The sequence below is a fragment of the Saccoglossus kowalevskii genome, chromosome 6 (assembly GCF_978046115.1).
Source record: "Saccoglossus kowalevskii chromosome 6, keSacKowa6.1, whole genome shotgun sequence".
Classification (NCBI taxonomy): Eukaryota; Metazoa; Hemichordata; class Enteropneusta; family Harrimaniidae; genus Saccoglossus; species Saccoglossus kowalevskii.
In genome coordinates this window covers 33,298,901-33,325,704 of record NC_140646.1, presented here as the reverse complement: position 1 = coordinate 33,325,704, position 26,804 = coordinate 33,298,901, and the positions used below count along the sequence as shown (strand labels likewise).

Sequence of the window (26,804 nt, the reverse complement as noted above, 5' to 3'; positions counted from 1 at the left end):
CATCCGACGTAAAAATATTTTTTGGGTTAAACTAAAACGCGCGGTGATTACTGTGTCGTTTGGACCTGGATTTTATTTTAAAGCCAAACGTTGAAAATCATAGAGGGTGAGCATTGGTTGAAAGCACCTGGCCTGTGTATTGTTTTCGTGATGTATTTTCTTGAGTGTGCCAACATGTTTTTTTCTCTTATCTTTTCTCTCATTTTTTTGCCCATCTTGTGAATACATCTTGCCACCATCCCTATGATTTTAAATAATGGGTATAACCCCTACAATAAAAAATATATTTTTAGAACAAACGGCAGATAAAGGCGGATTTACTAATCCGTTGATATCCTAGCTCAGATTATTTGCTCACCACATTTTACCAACTGGCAGCGAACAGAGGTAATGTAGTACTACTGCTGTTAAATTGTCCATATTGTAGAGTTTAACTATCTTTCTACGTGTTCAATTCACGGACAGTCACGGAGAATCCGAGGAGAAATTGAGAGTATTGTGCACGGGGGGGGGGGTGTCTCTAAATGAAATATGGTACGCAAGCTGAAGTAAAAAAAAAACGCGTAAAAAGGGTGTTATTTTAAATTAGTTATTTAACGCGTATACGCGTGTACCGTGTTTAGGTTCGTATATTTCAAAATATATAAATTAATAACGAAAATGTGAAAAAAGGAACTCATGAATTCATGTTACCTCAACTTGGAAACAGTATGATTTTATTATGTATATAGGGTAACTATTTTACGTTTCTGTACTTGAAAATGGGTATAACTTCACCAAAATAGGTACGTGTTTAGATATTTTTTTAAAAAGCTATACTTCAGCATGTGATTGTACAGTAGGGTGTTTTGGGTATTAACGTTGAAATCAATTCTATACGTACTTGCAACTTCCGTATAACAATACTGGCCTTACGTACTGATGATTTATGTTCGATTTCCGCCGACAAACGCGCGTGCTCTTGTGTGAGTGTTTGTTAGAGGGGGTCTGACACCACTACTTATTGTCTTGTCTAGAACATAGAAAACGCCAATTTACAATTTCATTTGGGAAAAAGCCACATGTTGAATCATAAATGTTCACTAAATAGCCTTTGTCTTGTTGCTTAATCTGATTAAAATAAGATCCTAGTTTGTGCTTTATATTTTATTTTTAATTTTAAATATGTGTATATATATTTATTTTTGTTATACATTTTATTTTATTTTATTTTATTAATTTGGTGGCAGTTTTGGTAATCGCGAAAGCCCACACGGATCTGACCAAATGCTCATATAAACCCCGTTCAAAACTCGTATAAGCTACTGCCAATCCCAGCTAGCCTTTTATATCATCCGATGGCGTATTCACCGGGGAAAATAATTAATAAACAATTACAAAGTACTAGAAAAAAGATCGCGTTGAATAGCGTGGGTTTAATTTTCAAGACAATCGTCTCAATCAATAATTGGCCTGGTGGTTAGATACGCGCGCTAAAATTCATGTTCTGTCGTCTATTCGCACATGTTTGTGCCGTTCGTTTATTCAATCATCGCTCCAACTTTGCCCAAACACTGAGCATATTTAACTATAATTAGAAAAAAATAACTAAATCACAATGGTTAGAACACTGCAAACAGCTATAGTAAACAATGCAACAATCAAATCCCAAACTGATTTGAGCCCAACAGATGTAAGTTTTATAACGTTCACCGGCTCACGGCATCCACGCTGAATATTAGAGCAAAAAGAAAAATATTTCCTGAAATAGAGAAATATTTTATTTTACCCCAAATCAGCTCAATTACTTTAATAAACAGTTATTGTACATTATGTTGACACATTTTGATGAATATTTACAACCATGACTTCAATACAATAGACGATTTTGGCCCGATCGTCAACAAAACATATCCTGTATTCAGGGCAAGCGACGGAAAAGTACCCGGTGTTTGGTCTAACTGGTGGGAAAGATCCCAGAATAACAACCCAAAACAACGACCCAAACTGGAACAATTTTAGACACAATGTAATCATAAAAATGATAGATGATTTTCGCTGCATTTAAAAATGTTCACCGCGATAGTTTTCATCGCTAAAATCAACAGAATGATCTGCCATTTTATTTGAGTTTGTGTATGAGCTCTTTCTGACCGGCGACGTCACCAATTACAAAATAATTAAAATATATAAAATTAAATTAAATTCACGCCGTACAATACGTCAGATTTTAATCAGATTGCTTTATTGCCTTGGGCGAATTTCTCTCTGTTGTCCTTGTAAACTTCTCGCATCTCTATCAAATATTATATTGGAAATAACTCGAACATAAATATCTGTCTAATTGTTCTTATTTGACATTTTGATACATATAAACTATATGATTGTTTCATCGACCCGAAGTATTCAATGATCACGTTTTTGTCTGAGAGAGGGTACTACTAGGATTTGATATCGGCTCCATGCACTCGTTCGAATAAACGTCATTGACATGACCGATTTCGTCCAACAACCAACACAAGAAACATATCTCAGCTATCTCATGAACATCATTCAACAAAAATGGTAACTTGTTAATGTTTATCTTGGTTATCAATGTCATTTGTTATCCATAATTATAAATTCTTATTTTAGAATTTGTGTACGTTCTCAATATTTATATTAAAATTATTTTATGATAGCTACAAATAACAACTAACAGCCAACTATTCTACACAATGTGCTAATCATGTTTCGTTGAGTTGAAAAATGCTCTAAATTTTCTGTTTTCATTTTTTCCAATTGAATGACTATAATAAGCATTTGTCATAAATGCTAACTAAAATGTATCTAAACACATAATCTGCGGGTAGAAAAATGGTCAGAATGTTAATCATAGTTTTTTTTTTAATTCAGCTTTCGCGGCTTACAGGAATTAAAGTAGCCGATATTTTGTGAAAAGGGTCAACCGATTTTGATAAATTCATCAAGTACAGCAACAACATAATTATTCGTTGAAATTATTTTATGAAAATATTTATGAACTGAAAATTATATAATATGGTGTCCACGCAGCATACAACATTTTCAAATATAACGAATTATACACCGCGGGAGTACTCATTTAAAAATTAAATATTTTCAATTCCCAGGTAATTAGATGCATAGACGCAAGTACAGAAATACTGTACAAATACAGTAGTGTGCAATTACTGCATACACGATGAACGTAGTCATAAATATATACAGGTAGTGGCGTTAAAATGATAATGCAAATCAATGGCATGTGACCTTTATGACATGTGACCTTTATGACATGTGACCTTTATGACATGTGACCTTTATGACATGAGACTAGAATGCTATACAAGGATGCAAAAATAAATAAATTTTACTATTTCTTTCCTATGACAACTTGACAAGGATATATCTTGGTAAAAAAAGATATGTAGTGCCTCACAAAGAGTTTGTGGTTGTCTTAGTATTCCCACATTTACAATATTTTTAGTGAGTTTTTTGCTGTCCTCTATGGACACCACTACTAAAATGGCATTAACATTTTTCTCATTTTTTTCCACATAATATTAACTGGTACGTACTATTATTTGTATAAACAGATGACACGAAATATTGTCGCTGTTATATGCACTAAAATAGTCGCATATTTTAAGCACTCAAGAACAGCATTCCATTTTAAGTTGAGACGAAATCCTCTTACAGAAATATTAATTCTACATAAATTCACACTAAACACGTGATATGCCTGTAGTAAAATGGTAATCACGTCAATCATCGTTGGTTCGTATAGATGTATGTTTATTGCAGCACGTGATACGGACTGGCCAATCACATCACATACTTTAGATATTATATATTCAATTTTTTATGTAATAATGACTGGTTTATTGTATTTTGTAGACATAAACCAACTAACAAATCAACTGAGCTAAGATGCCAGTGTCTCTCTATACAGTGGTGATTGCCACATGGACTTTGATCACGTGCTCTGTGTCAGTAACTCACGCATCAGGGTTTCATCAATATTGCCTAATCGGCGCCGGACCAGCAGGTCTACAGATGGGATACTTTCTGGAGAAAGATAATCGTGATTATGTAATATTTGAGAAGACGAATATGCCAGGATCCTTCTTCGAACAGTACCCAAGACATCGCACGTTGATAAGCATCAATAAGATCAACACTGGGAGTACAAACAAAGAGTTTAATTTCAGACATGATTGGAACTCCCTTATTGGCGATGGCGATTTATATTTCAAGTAATGTTGAATTCTTCAAATGTAGCAGTTAGTAATTCATTTATTTCATTTGGAATGTAATTTTGTAATCCTCAAAGAATAACCTCAAATTCAAAATATGTTTATTTTAATGTAATCTAAAAATATTTTAAATAAAACTATTTTATAACGATTAACAAAATAACATAACAAGGAAAGGATCGATACTGTAAACACTGTACTGATATTAACACCCATTGTTGTTGATTCAGGTTTAGAATAAGCATTAGCTGTAGAATGCTACCTTAGCTCAGAAAACAATGTCATCTGAATTGAGGCGATATCATGCTTTACTGCTCCTCCATTTTATGTGCTTTTTTTTGTTTAAACCCTTGACTTATTTTTAATCAGAATCTGTGTCATGAATGGCTAGTGTTTTATGCCCCACAGTCTGTTGGTTGATAAACACTTTGGTTTATTTGGGTAAGGCTGGCACTGGTAAAACTATCGATTGACAAAACAAATCATTAGCATAGTCCTCGTTCTCATGCATCGTATGCACACTAAATATACATGTTGAGATGAATTGTTTTTAGGCTCCATAATCTTAGGCTCTATAATATTGATTTTCTGTTTACAGACATAGCCCCTAGTATAAACCCAACCAAGGTTCAAGTTCCCCGACTTGTCATAGGTGACGTGAAAGCCAGGGTTATGGACTAGTCAAGTCCCCGTCCGGATTTCCAGTCTTGAGAGGCTCATTTAGAACATTTTTAATCAGGGACATTGTCATTGTTGTCGATAAACATTAAAGCGTTGCCTGAATTCTAATAAAAAAATGGCTGCTTATCTTGGTTGTAATGAACTTGACTAGCACATTACAAATGATTCCCATTGATTCATAAGATTAGGCTGTATATGTGCGTGGACGCAGCGCATGTTCGCTCAGTATAACACCTTCTTTAACACTGGATCAAGTAGTTTTAGTTATGCAGCTGTAAATGATGTTGGAACTATGATTTCTTGTGATTGGGGGCTGAGTAACGATCACCATTCCAAGCTTTGCCCTTTCGGAGATTTATAAACGGTCGCATATACGGGCTAGATAACACAAATACATTTCACTCAATTAATGCAAATCCTAGCAATCCTCATTCAAGAGGTATAGTTAAAAACCACCAGCATATATTGAGATAGATTTTTCGAGATCAATGTTATTCACTCACATGTGTTTAATAATTATGGTTTTATTATTTTGAAGTCATTTATTTATACACAAGAAAGGTGAGCAGGAACAAAAATACTGGCCCGGCTTGTATTTATATTCACTGTAATTTACTAACTAGAGTTTTCAAATAAGTCGTTTATTTTACCATTCCCCAGGGATTTTTCAAGGGATTTTTTCCCCAACGCTGATGCTATACTAGAATATTTTCAAGCATATAAAACCAAGTACAATATACATATACAGTATAATACAACGATTGTGAATGTTGGACGTGATAACACGGCTGCGGGTCTATTCTCCTTAAGAGACCAGAAGGGTACTGTCCACACATGCAAGTAAGTACCACAGACTGCACCATATCATTTGTTTATTAACACTCAGAATATAGTTGCACAATGTCGCATGTGTATGTATTTTTCGATTTTAAGCAAAATGGAAATTCCCCATTCGCTACATGTAAACATTGTGGGTAGGAATTGAAAAAAAATCATAGGGTAGAACCTGTGAAAGGTGAAATATGTTGACTTTTGGACTTAAAGCGTTAACGATCATGACTTTCAGTAGCCTTACAACAAGTTCATTTTATGTATATATATTCAGAGCTGAAATGGTATTTACGAATACTGTACTTGTATATTTTTCACCAACATTTTAATAAACGTACTATGATTTTCTTTAAATCTGTTTTGTAATAACAAATGTTTATTGTGATGATATCAAGTAAACTCACGTATGAACCACAATATGGAAATTCAGTTTTATTTAACATTTTGTTTTCGCCTGACAGGACTGTTATCGTGAGTACTGGGATAGCTACACCCAATGTGCCAGACTATGAAGGCATTGAACACACGATAGGTTATGAGGACATGCCGATGAACATGTCGTTGTACGATGGGAAAACCGTGCTCATTCTTGGCAAAGGTAACTCGGCTTTTGAAACGGGTACAGCGATATCGTATATTGCAAATTTCGTTCAGTTGGTGTCATCCAGGCTGGAGAAAGACGCCTGGAGCAGCCATTACGTTGGGGATGTAAGGTGAGTCAATATTGTTGGCATGGTACCGGGAAGATTGGAATTGTCTGTGAAATGCTCGTATTATGTTTTAATATTAATGTCGTTCGTTGAATTGTAAAATGTAAAACAACATTGAATATGCGTTTATATATTTTGCTGCACGTTTGGGGATTTTTCAGTTGACTTTTTAGGATGTTTTTTGAAGCGAACGTATTTTGCTTTGTTATGTTGATAAAATTAGTTTGCAAACTAGTATGACTCTAAAACACGCGCCAACCTAGCAAAATGGCGATCATTTTGTACTACATAATATTATTTGTGTCAATGTACCGTACTATACTGCCCTCTATCAATACACAAACAGATACGTTTTAATTCAATCCTACATATTGACAAACGTTATCAGAAATGTTAGCTACATTAAATGACCGGAATAATCTTTGTTTAATTGAATAATTAATGTGACGAAAAGGGAAAATTGTTTACTCCCGCCATTTTTCCGTGATAATCCAACTCTCATAGGGACTACAGAGATTACTCAAATTGAACTTTTCACAATAACTGACATTAACGAGCACTCCTTTTTACAATTTTCTGACAAATGTTCAATTACTCATATTTGTAAGTGCTCTTCTGGTAAAATGTCAAAAATCGGAAACGCGTACGTGGACACTGACGATCAGAAACGTATAGACCACTTGGTGTAATTATAGAACATTTCCATTGCATACATAATATTTCGAACGCCGTTAATTGGATATTCGCGGTCATACTAGCGCCATTTTTAGCAGTGACTATATGTAGAACACTGTGTGGTGGTGCTCTGGTGACGTCATGAAGAATTGCAAAAAATATTCCAAACTAAGCCTTCTCAATAACTGACTCAGAATTGTCTTAATATGTCCCATATCGAACAGGACGCACATTCAAATCCACGGTATACGCTGTAATTGGTAACGCACATTACCTGTTCATCCGTTAACACGCTGTGGCTGGTAAACTTGTTCCAAACAGAATTTGTAATTTATAAAACATTAATAAACATTTATGTAAATATATTCATACCTTCATGGATTTCACTGTAATTCAACGATTGTAAACTATATTTCTTTAAACAGTTAAAACGCGTTCTTCTCGGCGAAGTGCAACAACCGGATTAATAAATGTTCCATTCACAATTCTAGGGCGGTGAACAACGAATTATATGATACCTTCTATTTGAAGTCTTTAGATGGAATATTAGTGACTCGTAAGGGAACTGGCATGGAACAACTACGATTCTTGAAGGACGAAAGCAGTGGGAAAATAAGTATCAGGAATAATCATTTGTTATCTAACAAAGATAATTACATGTTAAGGAAGGAATATGACTACGTCATCAGGTGCACGGGATTTCTCTTCGACTTCAGTATTTTTGACAAGTATGTACCTGAATTCAAGTCTCCATCATGCATGTTCCAATATCTAATGTGTTAATGTCAAGATACTGTGGCGAATCATTTCTGGAAGGAACAATCAGTCGAGTTTCATGAAATATGAGGTTAATACGAGGATACTGCAAAGTATGTACGAAGACAGTACAGCGACTGCGTACTGTCTTTTCCTCCCAGGAATACATCAAAGGAATGCCGATTTAGCAAACTGGGGTCCGTTCACACTCCAAACACTGGCGGCGCCCTCACTTCCGTTATTTTGGTTCGGGTTTTCACCACTGCCACACCGTAATTTGCATATGTTCTATAGAACGTAATCCGTAATCAAAGACGTTCGAATTCTCTTCGTATTGCGCAGTAGTTTTGAAATATTTTTATTCCGCTCTTGTATATGAACTTCGAATATTCGCTATCACACGCATTTTCCCCTTCATTTAAATCTTGCGATTTCGCAAGACTAGTGTAAGGTAGTTTTGATAAAGTAAAACAGACTTTGACATGCGAAAGCAGGTTTCTTTTAGCCAAACATCACACATGTAAACATGAATATACTTCCACTTTGAAAAACCGGTCTCGTACAAAAGTAACATGTATACACCATAAAGACACTTTCTTTTGGATGATTTCTTATTTATGAACATCAGCATATTTATTTCGTAAAAAGTCATAAAGGTTATACGCATATAATCTTCGTTTGAAAAAGTTTTTGTGATTCACCACATTTTTTATGCAAATTACAGAACATATGCAAATTACGGTGTGACAGTGGTGAAAACCCGAACGAGAGGAACGGAAGTGAGGGCGCCGCCAGTGTTTGGACAGTGGGACCCGTTCAAACCCCGGGGCAGCCATATTTGTTTTTATTATTATTACGCTTGCAATCGTTCCATATTTGGAATTCGCGTGTCCTAATATGGTAGGATGAAATGCAATACCAATACCCAATGCAATACCGTACCGCAAAATTGAGGCACGCTGTAACTTATGGCGTTACGATTACAGATGTATAATAATACTTGTTATGTTTATAGAACATGCCGGCCGAAACCGAAAATCCCGACGAAGAAAAATCGACGACCTAAATATCCTCTCATAGATCACACCTACCAAGCAGTTGGCGTTCCTGGATTATACTTTGCAGGAACAGTGACACACTCGCTGGATTTCAAGAAGTCGTCTGGTGGTTTTCTACATGGGTTCCGTTACACAAGTAATTATGATGGCTTTGAATAAGTATCATACATTGTATCTGCACAACAAGGAGCTTAGATTAACATAAAAATATTTGCCGACATTTAAACAATAACGTCTATTTCAAATGGCGCCACGAATATTTATAAAGTTATTCGATTCAGAATAAAAATGAGTGAACCGAAATTAAAATACCGAAGAATTTATTTATTTCTTTTTTATTTGTTTTTGCAAGGCGACAGTTTCGGCCATTGATTGTGACTTTTGTCTTTGCGGATTGTTCTATTTGCAAATTGAAACATACGTAAATTTAGCTATTGTGACATAATTGTAATTGTTCAAGGACATTGACCAGGCTATACACTTTCTTGAGATTTACAAAAAATCACTGAAAAGTCACAGCAATGTAAAGCAGTCTGGGTAGTAGCATACGCTGTCCTCATTAAGATGGAAGCCTACTCATAAATTAAAATACCCAGAATTTATTTATTTTGCAATAAATTGTACTCCGAGGCAATATACGGATATTGACTTAAAAAAAGTTGGGAGTCACCAGCCTTACTTTCGAGAAATTGAAGGTTATATTTTAGTGAAAAGTCGTTATTTTGGCACTATTATAATGTATATACCAGAGGTTCCCAATATCTCAAAATCTAGCCTGGTAACATAGGCTGAATAAATCATATATTGGTAATGATGGAGTATTTTTTTGTTGTTCTGAATTATTTAAAAAATCTGGGTTTTAAAAGTGTAAAAAAATGCATTTCTTTTAACACTGTGTTAAATAGCGATTTTCAAGAAATATTACGTTTCTCAAAAAGCTAAAGTGCAACACACAAAATAATGTTATTTCATTGTAACATGAGACATTAGCTTCATGATTTTACATCGCAAACTAATAAACATTGTCATGCGATTTATGACCAATTTTGTCAAAAATTATGAGTAGGATTCTACCTCAAATTTCTTTCATCCGCCGTACCTCGTTCTAAGACTACGTCAGTCATATTGTTAGTAAGATCTCGAAATCACAACGAACACTGTTAAATTATATTAATTGTTGTATTAGTAAACAAACTCACACACGACATGACAATATTTATGTTAACGATTTTTTTTACATGTTCGTGTTTGATATTTGATTTTACAGCTCAGGCTCTTCACAGAATACTCGAATACCAGAACCATAGAAAACAATGGCCGTCCATTAAATTGTCAATTTCAGAATTATTGAATCATATTGTCAAACGAGTGAATGAAGCTTCTGGTTTGTACCAAATGTTTGGCGTATTCAGTGACGTCATGATATTATCAGGGTAAGATTTCAGCATCATGTGAACAACATTGTAATTTCTGAATGACTACAATTGCTTGCAGTGGATGGACTAACATGTAGGTCAAGAATTGTGCCTTGTTAATATTTTTCCAATTCTTTACGGTATGTGTTCTTCATGCATGTATTATTTTACCGATTGTTGTCTTTTCAATTACATCATTCGTCCGTCTACTTATTACTTCTAAATTGAAGACCGCTTCGGGCAAGGTAGAACTATGCGGTGTTCAACTTGTTTCACGCCACCCCAGTAATGCTTAGCTACGAACTAAATTTTTTATTTATTGACTTTGTCATATATAATTGTTAAATATTCGCTCCTTGCCTGATTCAAGTCTATATAAATAATGCTGGCCAGAAACATAAATTGCTCATTTCCAAGATGTTGCATGTTATTACTTTTTACAATTTCGATGATTTCTTTTCAGTGACGAAACATACGAATATCTTGAAGACTTTCCATTACCGTTGTTGCCAACATTTAAGAATATTACTGGGAAAGAAGCACAACGAATTATTACATTCACTCTGCAGTACGGACCCGGGAAAGGTGGGGGTGTAAAATGTTGTTGTCGTAAAATACACTCCACATTCTGAATGAACAAAGCACAATTACGTAGATAAACAACGCACCGACATAGTGCTTCATTTTTACAAGAACGAAAAACACAACTGTAGGAGCTATATTAGTTTGAAGTTCCCTAACCAACCGTAAAAGTAAACGTCTTTATTCTGCTTCTCTTCATATTTAGGAGTGGAGCTGAACTTGGCCAACCAGGCACACACGACCTTCTTTCTGCACCCGATGTTTCATTATTACGAGGGAATACCAACAGGTAACAACCACAACAAATGATATTCTTGATTCTTGTAGCCCCGTGTCCCGACAAGTGACTGGTTTTATGCAATATATAATGCATTATATGAAATCTTTCGATTTTCTTAAATAATTCTTTTGACCATTATCAAACATTGTCTTACCTGAATACCATACGTAGAACGTAGAATTCAGTGTCAGAAATTTCACACCATTAAAAAGGTATGTATTCTGAAACACACAATATAAAGTAATTCCAAATACATCTGCGGTAAATAACTTAGATAATGTCAAGGTTATTGTCTTGCATATTTATTCGGTGTAAATTGGCTAAACAGTGCATATACAGTATCAACAATGTTAATGTTTATACCTGGATATTGTAAAAGAGTAGGTTACAGGACACGTGACAGTGCATAACGACGCAATTCAATTAGAAGGTAAGAATTTGTGAAGCAATTTTTCGGGTTACTTTGTCTATGGCATTAATCGATAACAATACGCAGGTATTATTGATAAACAAATCAGTAAAACATATTTTAAACCACAATTTGTTAGAATGTTTAGGATAATATGTGCAGCGTAAGAGCGAAGATTTCGATGTGGTAACGTAATAAGAAACTAGAAAACAATTGAGCTCATCAAATATTTTACATAATAGCTCTAAGAACCCAATAAATAAATGACCCCAGAATGCATCTCTAACGTTAAACAATTGTGAATATTTCTATATTTGTCAAATATATGCAAATTTGAAAATTCTATTCAAATTATTCGTAAGTAGTGAATAATCCTATGAAGCTGTGTCATGTTTAGCAAACTTATCACATTTTGGGATAGGTAAGAATTTTGGTACTACAAATTTTTGTTTTCGACTTTTGAGTGTTAGCACAATTTATCAATAATCTATAGAACGACGATAGTGTTAGTAATAACACTTGACGTAAAATACTTTTATTTTAGCTGGTATTCATTTTCGTTGGAAAGACTTTTTGGGTGTTTTGTATGGAATTTATTTTCACTGATTTTTGAAAAGTTGAATCTAAAATATAGAAAAAAAAGTTATATTCGCTGGATTTTATTTTCACTGAATCATTTCTTCAGCGAAAATCGCAAAAATTAATTACAAGCGAAAATGAAGTATTTTACAAGACTTGATACTTGCATATACATTTTTATTTATTTTCAATTTTCCTTTGAAGCAAGATTGTTTTGACAAAGTTACCTATACAAAAATGATAAGAAAAATACACAGAGAAGAAATTTTGATTCAGCATGAATATTGTTGTGATAATATATTGTATAAAAGAGAAATTGATGTGTTATGACCTGCATTATATAATTTATTTACAATAGTTTAATGCCTACTTTACTCATTTTCACTTGGATGATGTAGTATAACTTCTAAAAAAAAGTTACTATGACTTACCATCGACCGTGTTATACTTGTATCTGTCGTTATTTTGTCATATACTTATCATATTCCCGAATTCGTAAAATAACTCTATGGATTATGGATATGTGTATCGTATGTTTGGTATGCTGAACGACACAATGAAATTCAATATTAATCAAGTAATGTGTTAGTCTTAACAAGTGATCTGTCAGATTATTTTTACAATAACTATTTGTATATTTTGTTGACAGATGAAGATATGAATAATGAAAATTTATACAGCGGACTGCCTCGACCCTCCAAAATGCACCATATGACGTCAGATTTTATGACGTCATGGACTTCACCTAACAGGTAAGTTACAAATACTGATATATCGTAATAGTTGCTCATATATGACTGAACACATTTTTGTGAATTTCTAGCAGCATAAAATTGATACCCAATTCTCATTATATCGTGAATCGTGAATCATAATATACATTTCGATCCAATTCTATATTTCACAATTAACCAAGAATGGTCTTGCTTCGTAGTTGATGTATTAATAAGCTTTTGTTAAATAAAAACTTTAATCGATTGTTTTTTGATTATGCAAATGTTCATGATATTTGAATAATTAATATGGCGCATCAGTCGAGAACGATTTATTTCAATGATAGTATAAGTTTTTTTTATTAAATATTCCCCTATTTTTATTTTTAAATATGATGATGAAATAATTTCATTAAGGTAGCCAGTATAGAAATGCACATTGTGATATTTTTTGTGACATTTAGGACGCTTGTTTCCTGATTTTTTTTTCAACTTACCCTATTTTGTTTTATTTTGGCATCAACGTATAATAATAAAAGCACGGAAACGACGATATATACTTTTCAATTTGACAAGAACCTAAAATGACAAAGTCGTATCTCATCTGTGTGTGAGATACAATAAATCTTTCCAAATAATACATTATCAATACGTGAATATATATATAAACATATCCTACAGTGGCTGTTTTTACAAAGTAGCAACAACGATGCACAATTTGTTTGGAATGTTTGCTAAAACTTGATTATAATATTATGTGATTATAATTTGTGTATTCACCACGAGCATTCATGTCAATACTTCACTTGAAATGTGAATAAAAGGTGCATGGGAAATAACTTTGAACTGGTCTAATCCGGTCATAGCGTAAATTATAATTGAAATTTGACTGAAAAGACATATAGTTACACAATAAAGTCGCAATTTACAAATTAATTGAGACAGATAAAGGGAAAAAACATAATTTGCTACTACGTAATTTGAGTTCATCATTTAAATCCATATTAAAAATCACATATTCATATCTTAATGTTCTTGTGGTATCTTGCAGTCACATTCTACCACTACGTCGATTCCTGGAGTCCTGTGTAGGGCAGGATCTGCGATATAATTACGACGATGAGTGTTTTCAACTGACTATGACGTACAAGAATCCACCAATCGGGTGTAAACAATCCTATGCGAGTGGTTTGAGGATGTTGAAATCAGCATATTAGATTTTAGTGATTTGCACAAACGTTTTTTTTTTTCAAATTGTAGATTTTAGAACAAGACATTTGTTTATTTTACCAAAAGAACATATAGTTGGAAATCTGGCGGGCTTATATTAAATATTTATGTGAAATATATATAATAGTCTACATAATCATTTTATTGATTCATTCTGAAATCAACAAAAACATAACAATCTTATTGCAAATTCGCAGATTTATATTGATGTTCATGCTTAGATGTAGCTATAACCATTCATCGATATTCTGTTTCATAGTTTGTGTTATTGCTAATTAGAAATACTTCAGTTGGGTATAAGCAATTTATCTAAATAGACAACTCTGTTTTGGTAGAAAACTATAATAACGGTATTTTCTCAAATATACTAACGACCAAATGTAAAAACTATATCGACGTTTTGAATTGCGTCTTATAACCCCAACTACGTCACAGAAACGCTTTGCCGCCAAAGAAGCATTAAATTGGCAATGATCGTGCTTGTTTATTGGGGAGTTATTGTCATTTCGGTGGTGGTGTTTGGTGTGAAGCTAGAGGTAGTATATAAGCCGTTCCTGGCGACGCGGAAACTTCTACCGATATGGATTGTTGTGGTTGATCAGTCTGAATACATTCAAATGTTGGACTTTATATCAAATAGAAATAGGGATCTAGCACCTCAACAGTATTTACTCGCCAGGCGCATGCATAGGCTAGATGGGTTTTTATACTGCTCTTGGTCGTTCTTTGACGACAATTATTCTGTATTGAGTTTAATTAAATGAGATATTTTGCGTTACTTAGTTACAATAAACGATATGGTTAAGTTAGTTTGTTTGTGTATGTGTGAATTGTATTTGCTAAGCCGTCACACGGTAGACATTCCAACAATTCCCAAGAACCAATATTCAATGGCCACCTATTTCTAATGCCTGCTCACATTTCATTTAACTCTTATGTGGGCTTCATATTGGCTTCGGATTGGCTCCAGTCTATTCTAAATGCACCCGGTTGTGTTATTTAAACGTCGCACTCATACTGAGATTGTGCCAATCTAGAGAGTTAATTCTTAACAAGTTAAGGGTTCATTCAATGCTCAGTATGCCTATAACCACTACAAATAAACAATATTGTGACCTCGACGTGATATGTCCCGATTCTTTATTGACAAAACGTCGAATATATTCATTTATGTAAATAGTTTATGTTGGCAACTGCAAAAACGTAACACTAGAATATCTTCATACCGTGATTTTGGTTGTCGACACACACGCTCACATTTTTTGGTTTGTATTCATTTTTAAATGTTAGATCTGGGTATGTTCTTGTCAAATACATAGATTTGAAAAATGGCATTATGTTTTAAATAATGGTATGCTCTCATCACAGAAACGACTTAAAACTGTTACGTTTTAGAGTTAGGGTTAGGGTTAGGTTAGATCTTCTTTTTTTCGGGCCGTGACGTATATATTGTACATGTTAAAATGATGGTGTGAGGGCGGGGATGTGGCAGTTATGTAAAGTGTTGAGAGGGGAAGTCAGATTAGGGTTAGGGGAGGGTTAGGGTTAGGGTTGGAGTGCGAGGGTAGTAGAGATTGGGGGTCATTAGAGAGTTAAAATACAATGACTATGGTTTTAGATGTATTTTATTCTCATGGTGAGTAGGTTGGGTAGAGGAATTTGTGTAAGGGGTGTGCATGTTGTGGATGGTGGTGGGAAAGGAGTTGTTTGGGTCTCAAACTTTTGACCAACCACTCATTCTAAATATTGTTGAGTGAGGGATATTTACTAATGAGAGTAATCTTTTAAAAAAATTAAACAGATCTAATATTACAAGCAGTGAATATAAAGTTATGCTTTAATTAATGAAGGTATACAGTTCACTCACCTGAAAACATTCTGGGGCATGACTTATAACTTGTACCCATTGAGGGGGGGGGGGTCAGTCTAGCCACAGTTCAAATCTTTTAAAATATGATTTTTCAGGTAGTGATTCAGCTCTAATTCTGAAATTAAATCAAATTATTAAAATTAATTCATTACATCTGTTCTATTTTTATAGAAGAACCTTCCCGAATAAGAAATTCTAAAATTTAAAAACATAAGAGGTAATCACTAAACCATGTACTTTCACACTCAAGCAAGAGAATAGACATGTTGGTGAACTAGCCTTGCACTGTTAGTGTTTTATTGTTTACACAAATAAAAAAATAAAAAAAAAGAATTGCAGACCTCACTTCTTTATGTTTTTGAGTGGGCCAGCCAACTTTCCACATACAAAAAACACATAATATTTCTATTTAATTTATTTTATTTTATAATATAATATTGCCAATTCTTTAAAATAAATTTAGCATTTACAATATCTTCATACCGTGATTTTGGTTGTCGACACACACGCTCACATTTTTTGGTTTGTATTCATTTTTAAATGTTAGATCTGGGTATGTTCTTGTCAAATACATAGATTTGAAAAATGGCATTATGTTTTAAATAATGGTATGCTCTCATCACAGAAACGACTTAAAACTGTTACGTTTTAGAGTTAGGGTTAGGGTTAGGTTAGATCTTCTTTTTTTCGGGCCGTGACGTATATATTGTACATGTTAAAATGATGGTGTGAGGGCGGGGATGTGGCAGTTATGTAAAGTGTTGAGAGGGGAAGTCAGATTAGGGGGAGGGGAGGGTTAGGGTTAGGGTTGGAGTGCGAGGGTAGTAGAGATTGGGGGTCATTAGAGAGTTAAAATACAATGACTATGGTTTTAGATGTATTTTATTCTCATGGTGAGTAGGTTGGGTAGAGGAATTTGTGTAAGGGGTGTGAATGTTGTGGATGGTGGTGGGAAAGGAGTTGTTTGGGTATCAAACTTTTGACCAACCACTCATTCTAAATATTGTTGAGTGAGGGCTATTTACTAATGAGAGTAATCTTTTAAAAAAATTAAACAGATCTAATATTACAAGCAGTGAATATAAAGTTATGCTTTAATTAATGAAGGTATACAGTTCACTCACCTGAAAACATTCTGGGGCATGACTTATAACTTGTACCCATTGAGGGGGGGGGGTCAGTCTAGCCACAGTTGAAATCTTTTAAAATATGATTTTTCAGGTAGTGATTCAGCTCTAATTCTGAAATTAAATCAAATTATTAAAATTAATTCATTACATCTGTTCTATTTTTATAGAAGAACCTTCCTAAATAAGAAATTCTAAAATTTAAAAACATAAGAGGTAATCACTAAACCATGTACTTTCACACTCAAGCAAGAGAATAGACATGTTGGTGAACTAGCCTTGCACTGTTAGTGTTTTATTGTTTACACAAATAAAAAAATAAAAAAAAAGAATTGCAGACCTCACTTCTTTATGTTTTTGAGTGGGCCAGCCAACTTTCCACATACAAAAAACACATAATATTTCTATTTAATTTATTTTATTTTATAATATAATATTGCCAATTCTTTAAAATAAATTTACCATTTACAAATTAATGTGTTGGACACTATATAATCTTAATATTTTACAATCCATATCCTTATATTTGAATCTGTTTCAAGACATTTGAAAACAATATTAGAAGTAATATAACAATACAACGACTAGATTTGGTGTCACAGTTTGCTCCCAATTCATATTGGAATATTGCCAGCAATAATTAATAAAGCTTGTTCAGTGTTCATCATATTCAGTGGCTAGTTCTCAGGAACAGTAAATAAACAGAAATAATTTTGATGCCATGTTTTTAGACGACACCGCCATATCGAATTTGGATTTGGACCATACCATTTCAAGCTGCAGGGTGTCTAAACAATGTCTCAACAAACAATAAACAAATCTTCCACCCACCACACAAAGTTTAGCCATAATTGAACAACCAAGAAAGCAACAAAAATCAGGCTGCATCCTGAAAACAACGAGATAGGCATTACAACCAGTCATTACAAACATGAAATCCTCCACCCCTCCCAGTACACCCTACAGCATTAATGGTTCCTATACTCATTTGCATCTATGTAAAACAAGCTTAGCCAATAGATGCACCTGACTCATCAAACTTTTGACCAACCACTCATTCTAAATATTATTGAGTGAGGGCGCTATTTACTAACGAGAGAAATCTTTTAAAAAAATTAAACAGATTTTTGGTCAGGGCGCCCTCTAGTATTTGTGGGGAATCATGTTTATTTGGAATGCTCTGATTGGATGGACGTTTGAACTTAGCAAGGTGTGATAAAATTGGCCAGATTCAAATAAGCATGAACTAATAATTTGACAGGGAAGTGATACTTATAATGCAGAAAGCTGTTTTAATTACTGTTGTGATAGAGTTTTTATATTTCCCCGTCAAATGCATTTATTGGTCCACTGAAAAATCAAAATAATGTTTCCCTGTTACTTAAACTCTTATTGATCAAGGCATTTTTAAAATCATGGGTGTTCATCTCGTTGTACTTTGGATTTCTTGGAGCAAATAAAGATCCTAGAAAGTTAGTATTTATATGCATGTGTGTGGGTTTTGTTTCACTGTCTTTGACTTTCCCAATATGTTTGTTGCTATTGACAACAATTCAGTCTTTTGTAATGCTTCAGTCAATGTTTTTCTTCACTACCTACCCAGCTCCTCATCAGGCGTATGTGGCTGGTGTGGCATATTTAAGATGGGTTTAACCCACCAAATCAGCACAGACAGTAGGGCAATTGTCACATTTAGTGCTCCAAGAAAATATTCTCAGTCAATGTGTATTTATATAAATTGATGCAGTTTCTGTGGCTTCAAATTTACTGGCTTTGTACATACAGATATATTAGTTTACCTGTTTCTAGTTGAAATTTAGCCAATCTTATTACCCAAGACAGTTGGAAATTAGCCAAATGTCACAACACTCATTTCAAAGTGCCACACCTTAGAACAAGTAGTCAAACCTGATATTGGCTAGAGCTTTTTTTATATGGAAATGGACAGGGTGAATGGCAAACTCGATTGTCAGAAAGTAATAAAAATAATCACAGGCTTACTCCACCTACCCCACTATGAAGTAAAAGGCTGTTTATAAAACCATGATGGTTTCATGTTTCTTATGGAAAACAATTTTAATTATAAACTTCTATGCTCTTGTACCAAACCGTGGGGATCCATCATACTAAACAACAGGTGTCAATATTACTAAGAACAATGGACTTCTTTTTCATCAAAATTACTGATGCGTCAGTTTCGCGATTTCTCATGTCATCACATAAACTCTCATGTCATCACAGTTGATTGCGTATATATATGTGTATACCGTGGACACATAGTATTTTGACCTCTACTAAAATAACCTACACTACGAGAATGGTTAATCTGGTGTAGTGATCGCGTGTCTGCTTACAGTGTGGTGCTGCCGTGGTTGTGAGTTGTTCGAATCTTTATTGCGTGTTTATAATTTCCTAATATACCTGTAATTATATTCATCCTGGTTGTCCGGCTCAGGCTCAGTCAGTACCTGGTGTATATAAGCGCTGCACCATGGCTATCATCAAATTACACACGTATATTACAGATACAAAAATGTACATGTTGTTGTCGTACGTATTGACGATATTTGCGTGTACAAGATCTAGAACAATTCTATGGATCTACTTATTTTTACCTGCAATAAAATTATACAATTTCCAAATAATATTTTGACAGATTGCTGACTATAACATTTGTGTAGACAGTTAAAGACTGGAAATTAACCAAGACATGGTCCTGGAGCGTTATATTCACTTGTTTCTTGAATTCGCGAAACTGTGCGAGTTGGACAATGAACAGACATAAGAATACTTCAGAATTGTGTAAATTAACATACGTTCAGCGCTGTGCACTGAAAATTCAACTGATTGCTGAATCTTTCACTTTTATCGTGTCGTGGTATACGTCATTAATCACATCAATAATTGTGTAATTTACTGTTGTAAATACACAACAACGAGATGCGATTAACTTTACATATTGTGTTATAAACTATGAAAACATTTTCATGAAATAAACATACGGTAATAAAATGTACAATAAGTTATTTTTACCCACTGTTGTCGGTATATTCAATTCAAAGCATCTCACATGTGGTACCATGATGTGCAGCTTACGTAAATTGTAACTGTAAATTGCAGCTTACATATATACACCCGATATACATGTATTACATCAAAGGTTGACTACCCAGACGTGTGTTGTCATTAAACAATTCTGCAATGATTACTAGTATTCTAAATGCACGATTCTTAATACAAATATGAATTGCTCAAAAAATGAATTATTATATAAGAACATACAATCATTGCTGATGTTAATGGACTAGATTGGAATTAGGAAGGATGTCATTCCAAAAACATTTTCCAGTGTCTGAACAAATATCGAAAAAATGTTATGAATGAAAATTTGTCATGAATGAAGACAATAATAGTCAAATCCAGACAATCAAATCTTTGAAAAGTAACAATTCCAATAACAGTGATTATTATGTTACTGTCTAAATAACAATACATTATTCGGAAATACAAATTTCAACAACTGCCCCGGAACATTCACAGGAATAAGCAAATGTTATTATTTAACTTTGTTTTTATTTATCAATGTTATTGCTGATAACTATGTACATATATCTAAACTAGTATAAAATTCAACGTTTTTGATTCTCGTGAATTATAAGACACCAAATAACTCTGATTCCTGTCTTGTAAAATGTAAAAATAACATGAAAATAGCCTTTAACAAAAACGAAATGTTGACACTGTGAAAGCAGGACTGTATACATACATTCTCATTCAACTGCTTTTGATGAAAACACACAATATTGAATACAAAACTCCTATTAAGTTTGCTTCAAAAAACAAGCAAATTAAGCTAAAATAATCTCAGTAGCTTGTTTATTGAAGTGACATCTGTCCATAGCTTTCACAAGTCGACCTAATGTAGCCCGCGGATGTTCAGACTCTTGGTACTTTCTCAGCATTTGGTGAGCCCGTTCAGACTGACCTGTGTAATCAGCTTCAATCGTATCTATAGTTGCGTCATTGAGATGTGAACAACCCATTGCATGTAATTCCCGAGCAACGTCTTTCCATTTGTGGCCACCAAGTACTTTGGGAAATGCTAATACTTGATTTCTTGTCAACTGCTTATTTAATAAATCTGAATTCGCAAACAGACCATAATTATACATTGGGGGTAAGTTCGTGTGAGTAGGTCTTGTCTTATAATAAGGAAATATATGCAGATAAGTGATATGCATAGTGAAATGTTATTACATATAGAATGAATCCATTACGTTTAAAGAATTTACATTTTATATATGTATGAGGGGGAAGATTCTTCTCCTCTGGGTTCTCCACACGTGCCAGGGGAAAATCTCGTCTGGCCTCTATATCGCGTCCCCTTGAGGTACGGGATCGGGAAAGTCACTTAAGTTTTACAGTTTTAAATGTTTCAACTCTCTAAATATAAATATTATTTTTCAATAGTAATTCTATTATAACGTTGAAAGCAAGGCATAAGGGAGGTGCTCCCTTTACTATACTACATTTTGTAACATCAATACCCATGTTTTAGTTGATCATGTTAAATTTGGCCCCAACCCTCTCATGTATCTTTTGTAAATACTAAAAACTCCAACCCTTCATTGAAATAAACAGCGGCCGACACGTCCGTTTGTATAACGCCAACCTCTTCATATACATTCACTGTTACAGTATAGATAATAATTACATACAGCAGCTTTTTGATATCAACACATATGCCCTAAGAATGAAACGGACTAACCTGTCCAAATGCCCAGGGCTATGTGGCCTTGTATGATAACCAGGCTGTGAAAATTGAGGGAAATACCATTTTGTCCAATTTGTTTTTGCTTTTCAGGACTTGAGGGAGAGTATATTTCGGAATATTATAGCTCAGCTGAACCCCATAATCATTTTTTAAAAACTTTTTTTGTCGTTCCAATTACTCAGCCTGTATAATCTCACAAAATATGCCTATTTATTATTAAAACGCGAAGAAAGCATAATTGTCATAGCATACTCTTGGTGCATTCCTTTATCTATATAAATATTTATAAATTTCACTATTCAAGCTGAAACGAGAGGTTTCTATTGGCCGACTGTATTAATTAACATTGAGATGTTTGCGCACTGTGTTCGTTGATTAGCTGGTTTGATTCAACTGCAATAGCAATTTATAAATATTTAAAAAGACGAAGGAATGCTCTTGTTGCCGCGAGAGTAATGTTATCTAAATTTGTATATATTATTATTCATTTACCAACCTCTTATTTTAATGTTTTGTACTGTTGTACCAATAGTGCGGAGTCAATAACAAAATGTATTATAAAGTATAATGAATTCTCAAAGTAGGCGGGTATCTATAGAGTACTGACCCAAACCGATGCCTGAGCATTTGTGACCAGGGTATCGAGGTTACTAGTACACCGTTCTTTATTGAACTGCTTACAATTCCCTTGGTGAATTAAAATGTTTCGTTGAACCATATACCCCAGGGTATATGCATGAACATTGATGACGAAATACAAGCACTTAAAAAAAATCAAATACAATACATGCAAGCTTACAAACTAAAACTAAAACACTTACGCATCAAAGAACTTGAACAATGCCTATTTTATTTCAAAACCCTGCTGCTTACGAATAAAACTTTTTTTTCTGTTCACAGCCGTTGAGAAATCATTCAGAGATTTTTTCAACGCAGGCGCCAAATGGTCGACCCTCGACATCGACGAAGCTGGGCAGGTTCACGGCGACGACTGCTTGTACGAACGAGGTCACTACAAGTTCTTCAATGAAGATGGAAGCGTTCGCGAGGCAGGAAAATATGTGATAATTTGGAAGAAAATTGAGGGTGAATATCGCATAGATATCGACATCTGGAATGCTAATCAGTAATTTAAGGGATATAAACTCTTGTACACATTTGTACAAACAGAATCACTTAAACGTGATTGGTCAGGGCAAACTCCAGGTGTTGTTGACGTATAGAAAGTCGGATAATGCACCCTTGTCGCACAGCGTTCATATATTGAGGTTCACTCGTGCCTTTGTGTCGCTCAATATTTGAAGGTAATAACTGTGTTAAATAAGTGTTAAACACTACCAGAAAAACTACAACTGAATTGTATTACCATTTTCAAAGCATCCAATTGTTTGTCACTGTAATCACATGCCCATTACACGTATTTTCTGATCTGTAAAAAATTACGTCTGCACATAACTTTAACTCATCGGACGAGGACATGATGTAATGCCTGTAACAACGTCCAACAGTTTTTATATATCGTGTATATTATAGAAACAACGTTGGCATTCATGAACGCCATAGTTTACACCACAGTAGACTGAAATAAAATATAGTGATGCCTGCCTTATTCTCAAATTAAAAACAGTATATGAAGCTCTTTCATGTTGAGGGTGCATTGGTTAATCACTGTTTAAAGTCTTGTTGTAGCCGTGCTTTATCGTAAAACAATTTCTTGGGTCAAGATGCACTGGGAAGGTATACACAGTTTTACATTCACTATAACCGAGGCTTAACGTCGACCCTGACCCTATGTATCTACATACGTATGTATGTGACAAAAACGATGTGAACTACATAAATCGCGCCATATAGTAGAACGCTTCTCTGGCGTCAAAATGACGTATATGGATGTTTGGTTGTTCGTTATTTAGTCTATAGTAAAATCTCTAAAAAACATAAACTTCATTGATGGGTAAATGCATATCGAAACGGTATCGATGATTTGAACTGCAACCTTCGTGTCACCAACTTACCGCACAGCATTTCACCACTAGAGGGCGCGATTTATAAAAAGTTTACTGTACGCAAATAAACAAATAAACGCCAACGTACAAATCATGACGTTGGCGGCGCTATAAACACGGCGGTGTTTACTTTCTGGATAGGAGTAGCAATTCTATAGAAACTGTTATGGACGTTAAGTCACATGCACACTAATGATCTAATTAGCATAATTCAATTTGCATATGATTCTCTACTTATGATACAAAATACATATGATTTATACGATTCTTATGCTCAAACGATTTAAAGATGTAAAATGGACGAGTATTGATATTTGAATAGATGGTCGCCCTTGTTTTGTTTCTGCGCATGAGCAGTGAATGATTGGAAAGAACCAATCATTCTTAGGTAAAATAACGGCGTTGTCAGCTGCTGTTATATTTAAAAGTAATGTATGCATTCCTGTTAATATAAGTTTTTAAACTTGGGGGAAATGTTAGATTCCAGTGGAATTGCAAAACGAGTTCAGATATAAAACTAACCCTAACACGCTGAACACGAGCAACACATTCTGTTGAAATCAACAAGAATAAATTCAATGCAAAGATAACTATCTAATGACAAAGGTAGAAACCATATAAACAAGCTTAGAATCTTTAGATAACTTTGCTCTGGAACAATACCACATTGTTGTTAGAACCAGGAGACTTGTTAAATCAAAGTTGTTTAGATCATAAACGAAAACTTAAATATTTTACTTGACAGCGCAGTCTGAACTGAACCAGCGATTGATGCAAAGAACGCTAGGTTTATTACACAATTACAAAACGTTACATATTTACGTGTCATGCAGTCAGCTTGGCATAAAATGATACTAAAATTCACAGATAATCAATGTATTTGCTGATCATCTTGAATCTGACTCTGAACTTGACAAGGTATCAAGCACAACATTTCCAGTCAGTCAAACAATTCGTTCGAGTAACACATAAATTCGATCACATTCGAACCTTTTTCGTGAGAAATCCACAAGTCTCTATACTGTAATGTGTACTGTTTTTATTTGACCGCACACTTCAAACAATGCTACTTGGAACGACTGACACCACACACATGCATACTATATATTAAAGCGCGGTGGTCGTCGCGCAGCGCGTGTTCAAATTTCATGTAAATAAACAATGTATTTTACACGCGTTGTATACGTCGCTATGAGTCCCATATCGAACAGGACGCGGCACAACGACTGCCGCCCTTTAATACACAATCATCACCGAAGTTCACTTACAATACAACATCTAAAAGTAAGAACAAATCAAAAGTATACATTCGAGTGTCTCGTATTGTAAGAAAAGTTCACTTTATGTACTTTTCTTTAGAAACAAAATATTGTCTCAAAATACAGTTTAGTTGCATACTAATAGTTTTTCAAGTGTTGTGACTTCTCAACAGTACAGCCTGATTGTATAGTTATTCTACTATATTCTCACATGACGCTTTCACGTTCCTAATTGTTCACATGAATTGTGTTGCAATTGAAGTGACTGCTTGGTAATCTGGCGTGGACTCCAGCACAGCATTTTCTGTAACATCACCAGCTGCCAAATTTGGTACATTTCCTATGCGTTTTTCAGATGTTTGCAAATTCTCCAGAATATCCATTTATTCTCTGTAACATACGATCTGATTGATGTTAATTTGTTTGCTGACTTCAGCATCTCTCTATGCTTTGTCAGGAAATGTCGTTGGTATTATTATGACAGTTACCCATTTATTATCAGATGTTTGGTCCCTTTGTGACAGTAGTACAGCTGTCTGGCTGGCGCTTTTCGTCTTTATCTGCATTACTACACCTCAGCTATTGTAGGTTTGAGGAGTTTGATAGTTGTAGGTAGTTGTTCTCATCTTACAGAACGAAATTCATACCTTATGTTGGAGTGTTTCTGAAATCCTGTATGGTTAGATTTTTGCTTTTCTCATGAAATTAATGTCTTTACTGCGTTTTTAATTTTTCCATTGCTCTGTGAATATCATACGGATGATGCTATATATGCTCAAAACCACACTTTCTACCAAATTCTTTATTTTCAATTGATGATTCCAGTGATTTTATTGTCCATAACGAGCGAATTGCACCTCGAGTTTTCTAATAATTAAAATTATAGTATACTGTGACTAATCATTTCATCAGTGCCACCTTTTGTGCACGGTTGTGGTACATGTAGCTGTGTTTTCTTGACTTCTGCATTCAGACACGACCAATAAATATTTTCTTTGTAATTCGGTCCAGCGGTTACATAGGGTATTTATTAAAGACTCCCAGAGAACCAAAATTTGGGACGTGAATCGCTCCGATGGCGAAAAATCGGCGAAAATAGCCAAAGGGGTGAGGGACTGCATTTCAATTTATATGTAGGGTATATAATAACTTAGACATTCCTTCAAGTATCCAATTCGCATTGATTCCAAATTATACTACACTACTGTCATGAATTTGTTTTTGCGTATCTGTTAATCGACTTAATTAGCTGATTACGAGTGAATTGCTGTGTTATGTCTGTCATCGTTTAGGCCTATTTGATGTTTTGGACGGAACTTGGCTCAGTGATTTGGAACTAATTATGAGATAACCGTCGCTATTCTGACTATTAATTCTGACAGTTGGTATTCGTAGTTATTAATGTAGTGAACGATTAATCAAAAGATATGACGTATTCAGTACTTAGTGTGATTGGCTTTATGATTGAAGGTTACGCCCTAGAGTCTTTTTACTGTTTTGTAATTGGTTAGTGTTTTGAAAATGAATAAAGAGAGTTTTGAGTTGGTCTTGGCAAGTACTCCACGAGAGACGCAGTTGAGAGTCCAGTCTTGGGGCGAGCCTTGAGGCAGTCCA

The 26,804-nt window shown here is 34.4% G+C and overlaps 2 protein-coding genes across 2 annotated transcripts; one reads left to right on the top strand and one right to left on the bottom strand.

Moving 5' to 3' along the window:
• Nucleotides 1-355: 355 nt before the first annotated feature.
• LOC100368595 (FAD-dependent oxidoreductase domain-containing protein 2-like) lies at nt 356-14,533 on the top strand. The gene is made up of 11 exons (XM_085500406.1): nt 356-387; nt 3,877-4,235; nt 5,577-5,756; nt 6,209-6,460; nt 7,624-7,860; nt 8,904-9,082; nt 10,214-10,379; nt 10,825-10,946; nt 11,149-11,232; nt 12,861-12,963; nt 13,976-14,533. Exons 2-11 carry the CDS (start codon nt 3,910-3,912, stop codon nt 14,139-14,141), a joined length of 1,815 nt encoding a protein of 604 aa, XP_085356532.1. The 5' UTR covers nt 356-387; nt 3,877-3,909; the 3' UTR covers nt 14,142-14,533.
• A 6,466-nt stretch (nt 14,534-20,999) lies between these two features.
• Nucleotides 21,000-21,323, bottom strand: LOC146742720 (tumor necrosis factor receptor type 1-associated DEATH domain protein-like). The gene has a single exon (XM_085500672.1). It carries the CDS (start codon nt 21,321-21,323, stop codon nt 21,000-21,002), a length of 324 nt encoding a protein of 107 aa, XP_085356798.1.
• Between the last annotated feature and the right edge of the window lie 5,481 nt (nt 21,324-26,804).

Coding starts and splice junctions, on each gene's coding strand:
- LOC100368595 (XM_085500406.1), top strand. CDS start 3,910: ATGCCAGTGTCTCTCTATACAGTGGTGATTGCCACATGGACTTTGATC. Junction 7,861..8,903: donor GACTTCAGTATTTTTGACAA/GTATGTACCTGA, acceptor TTATGTTTATAG/AACATGCCGGCCGAAACCGA. Junction 9,083..10,213: donor ACATGGGTTCCGTTACACAA/GTAATTATGATG, acceptor TTGATTTTACAG/CTCAGGCTCTTCACAGAATA.
- LOC146742720 (XM_085500672.1), bottom strand. CDS start 21,323: ATGTATAATTATGGTCTGTTTGCGAATTCAGATTTATTAAATAAGCAG.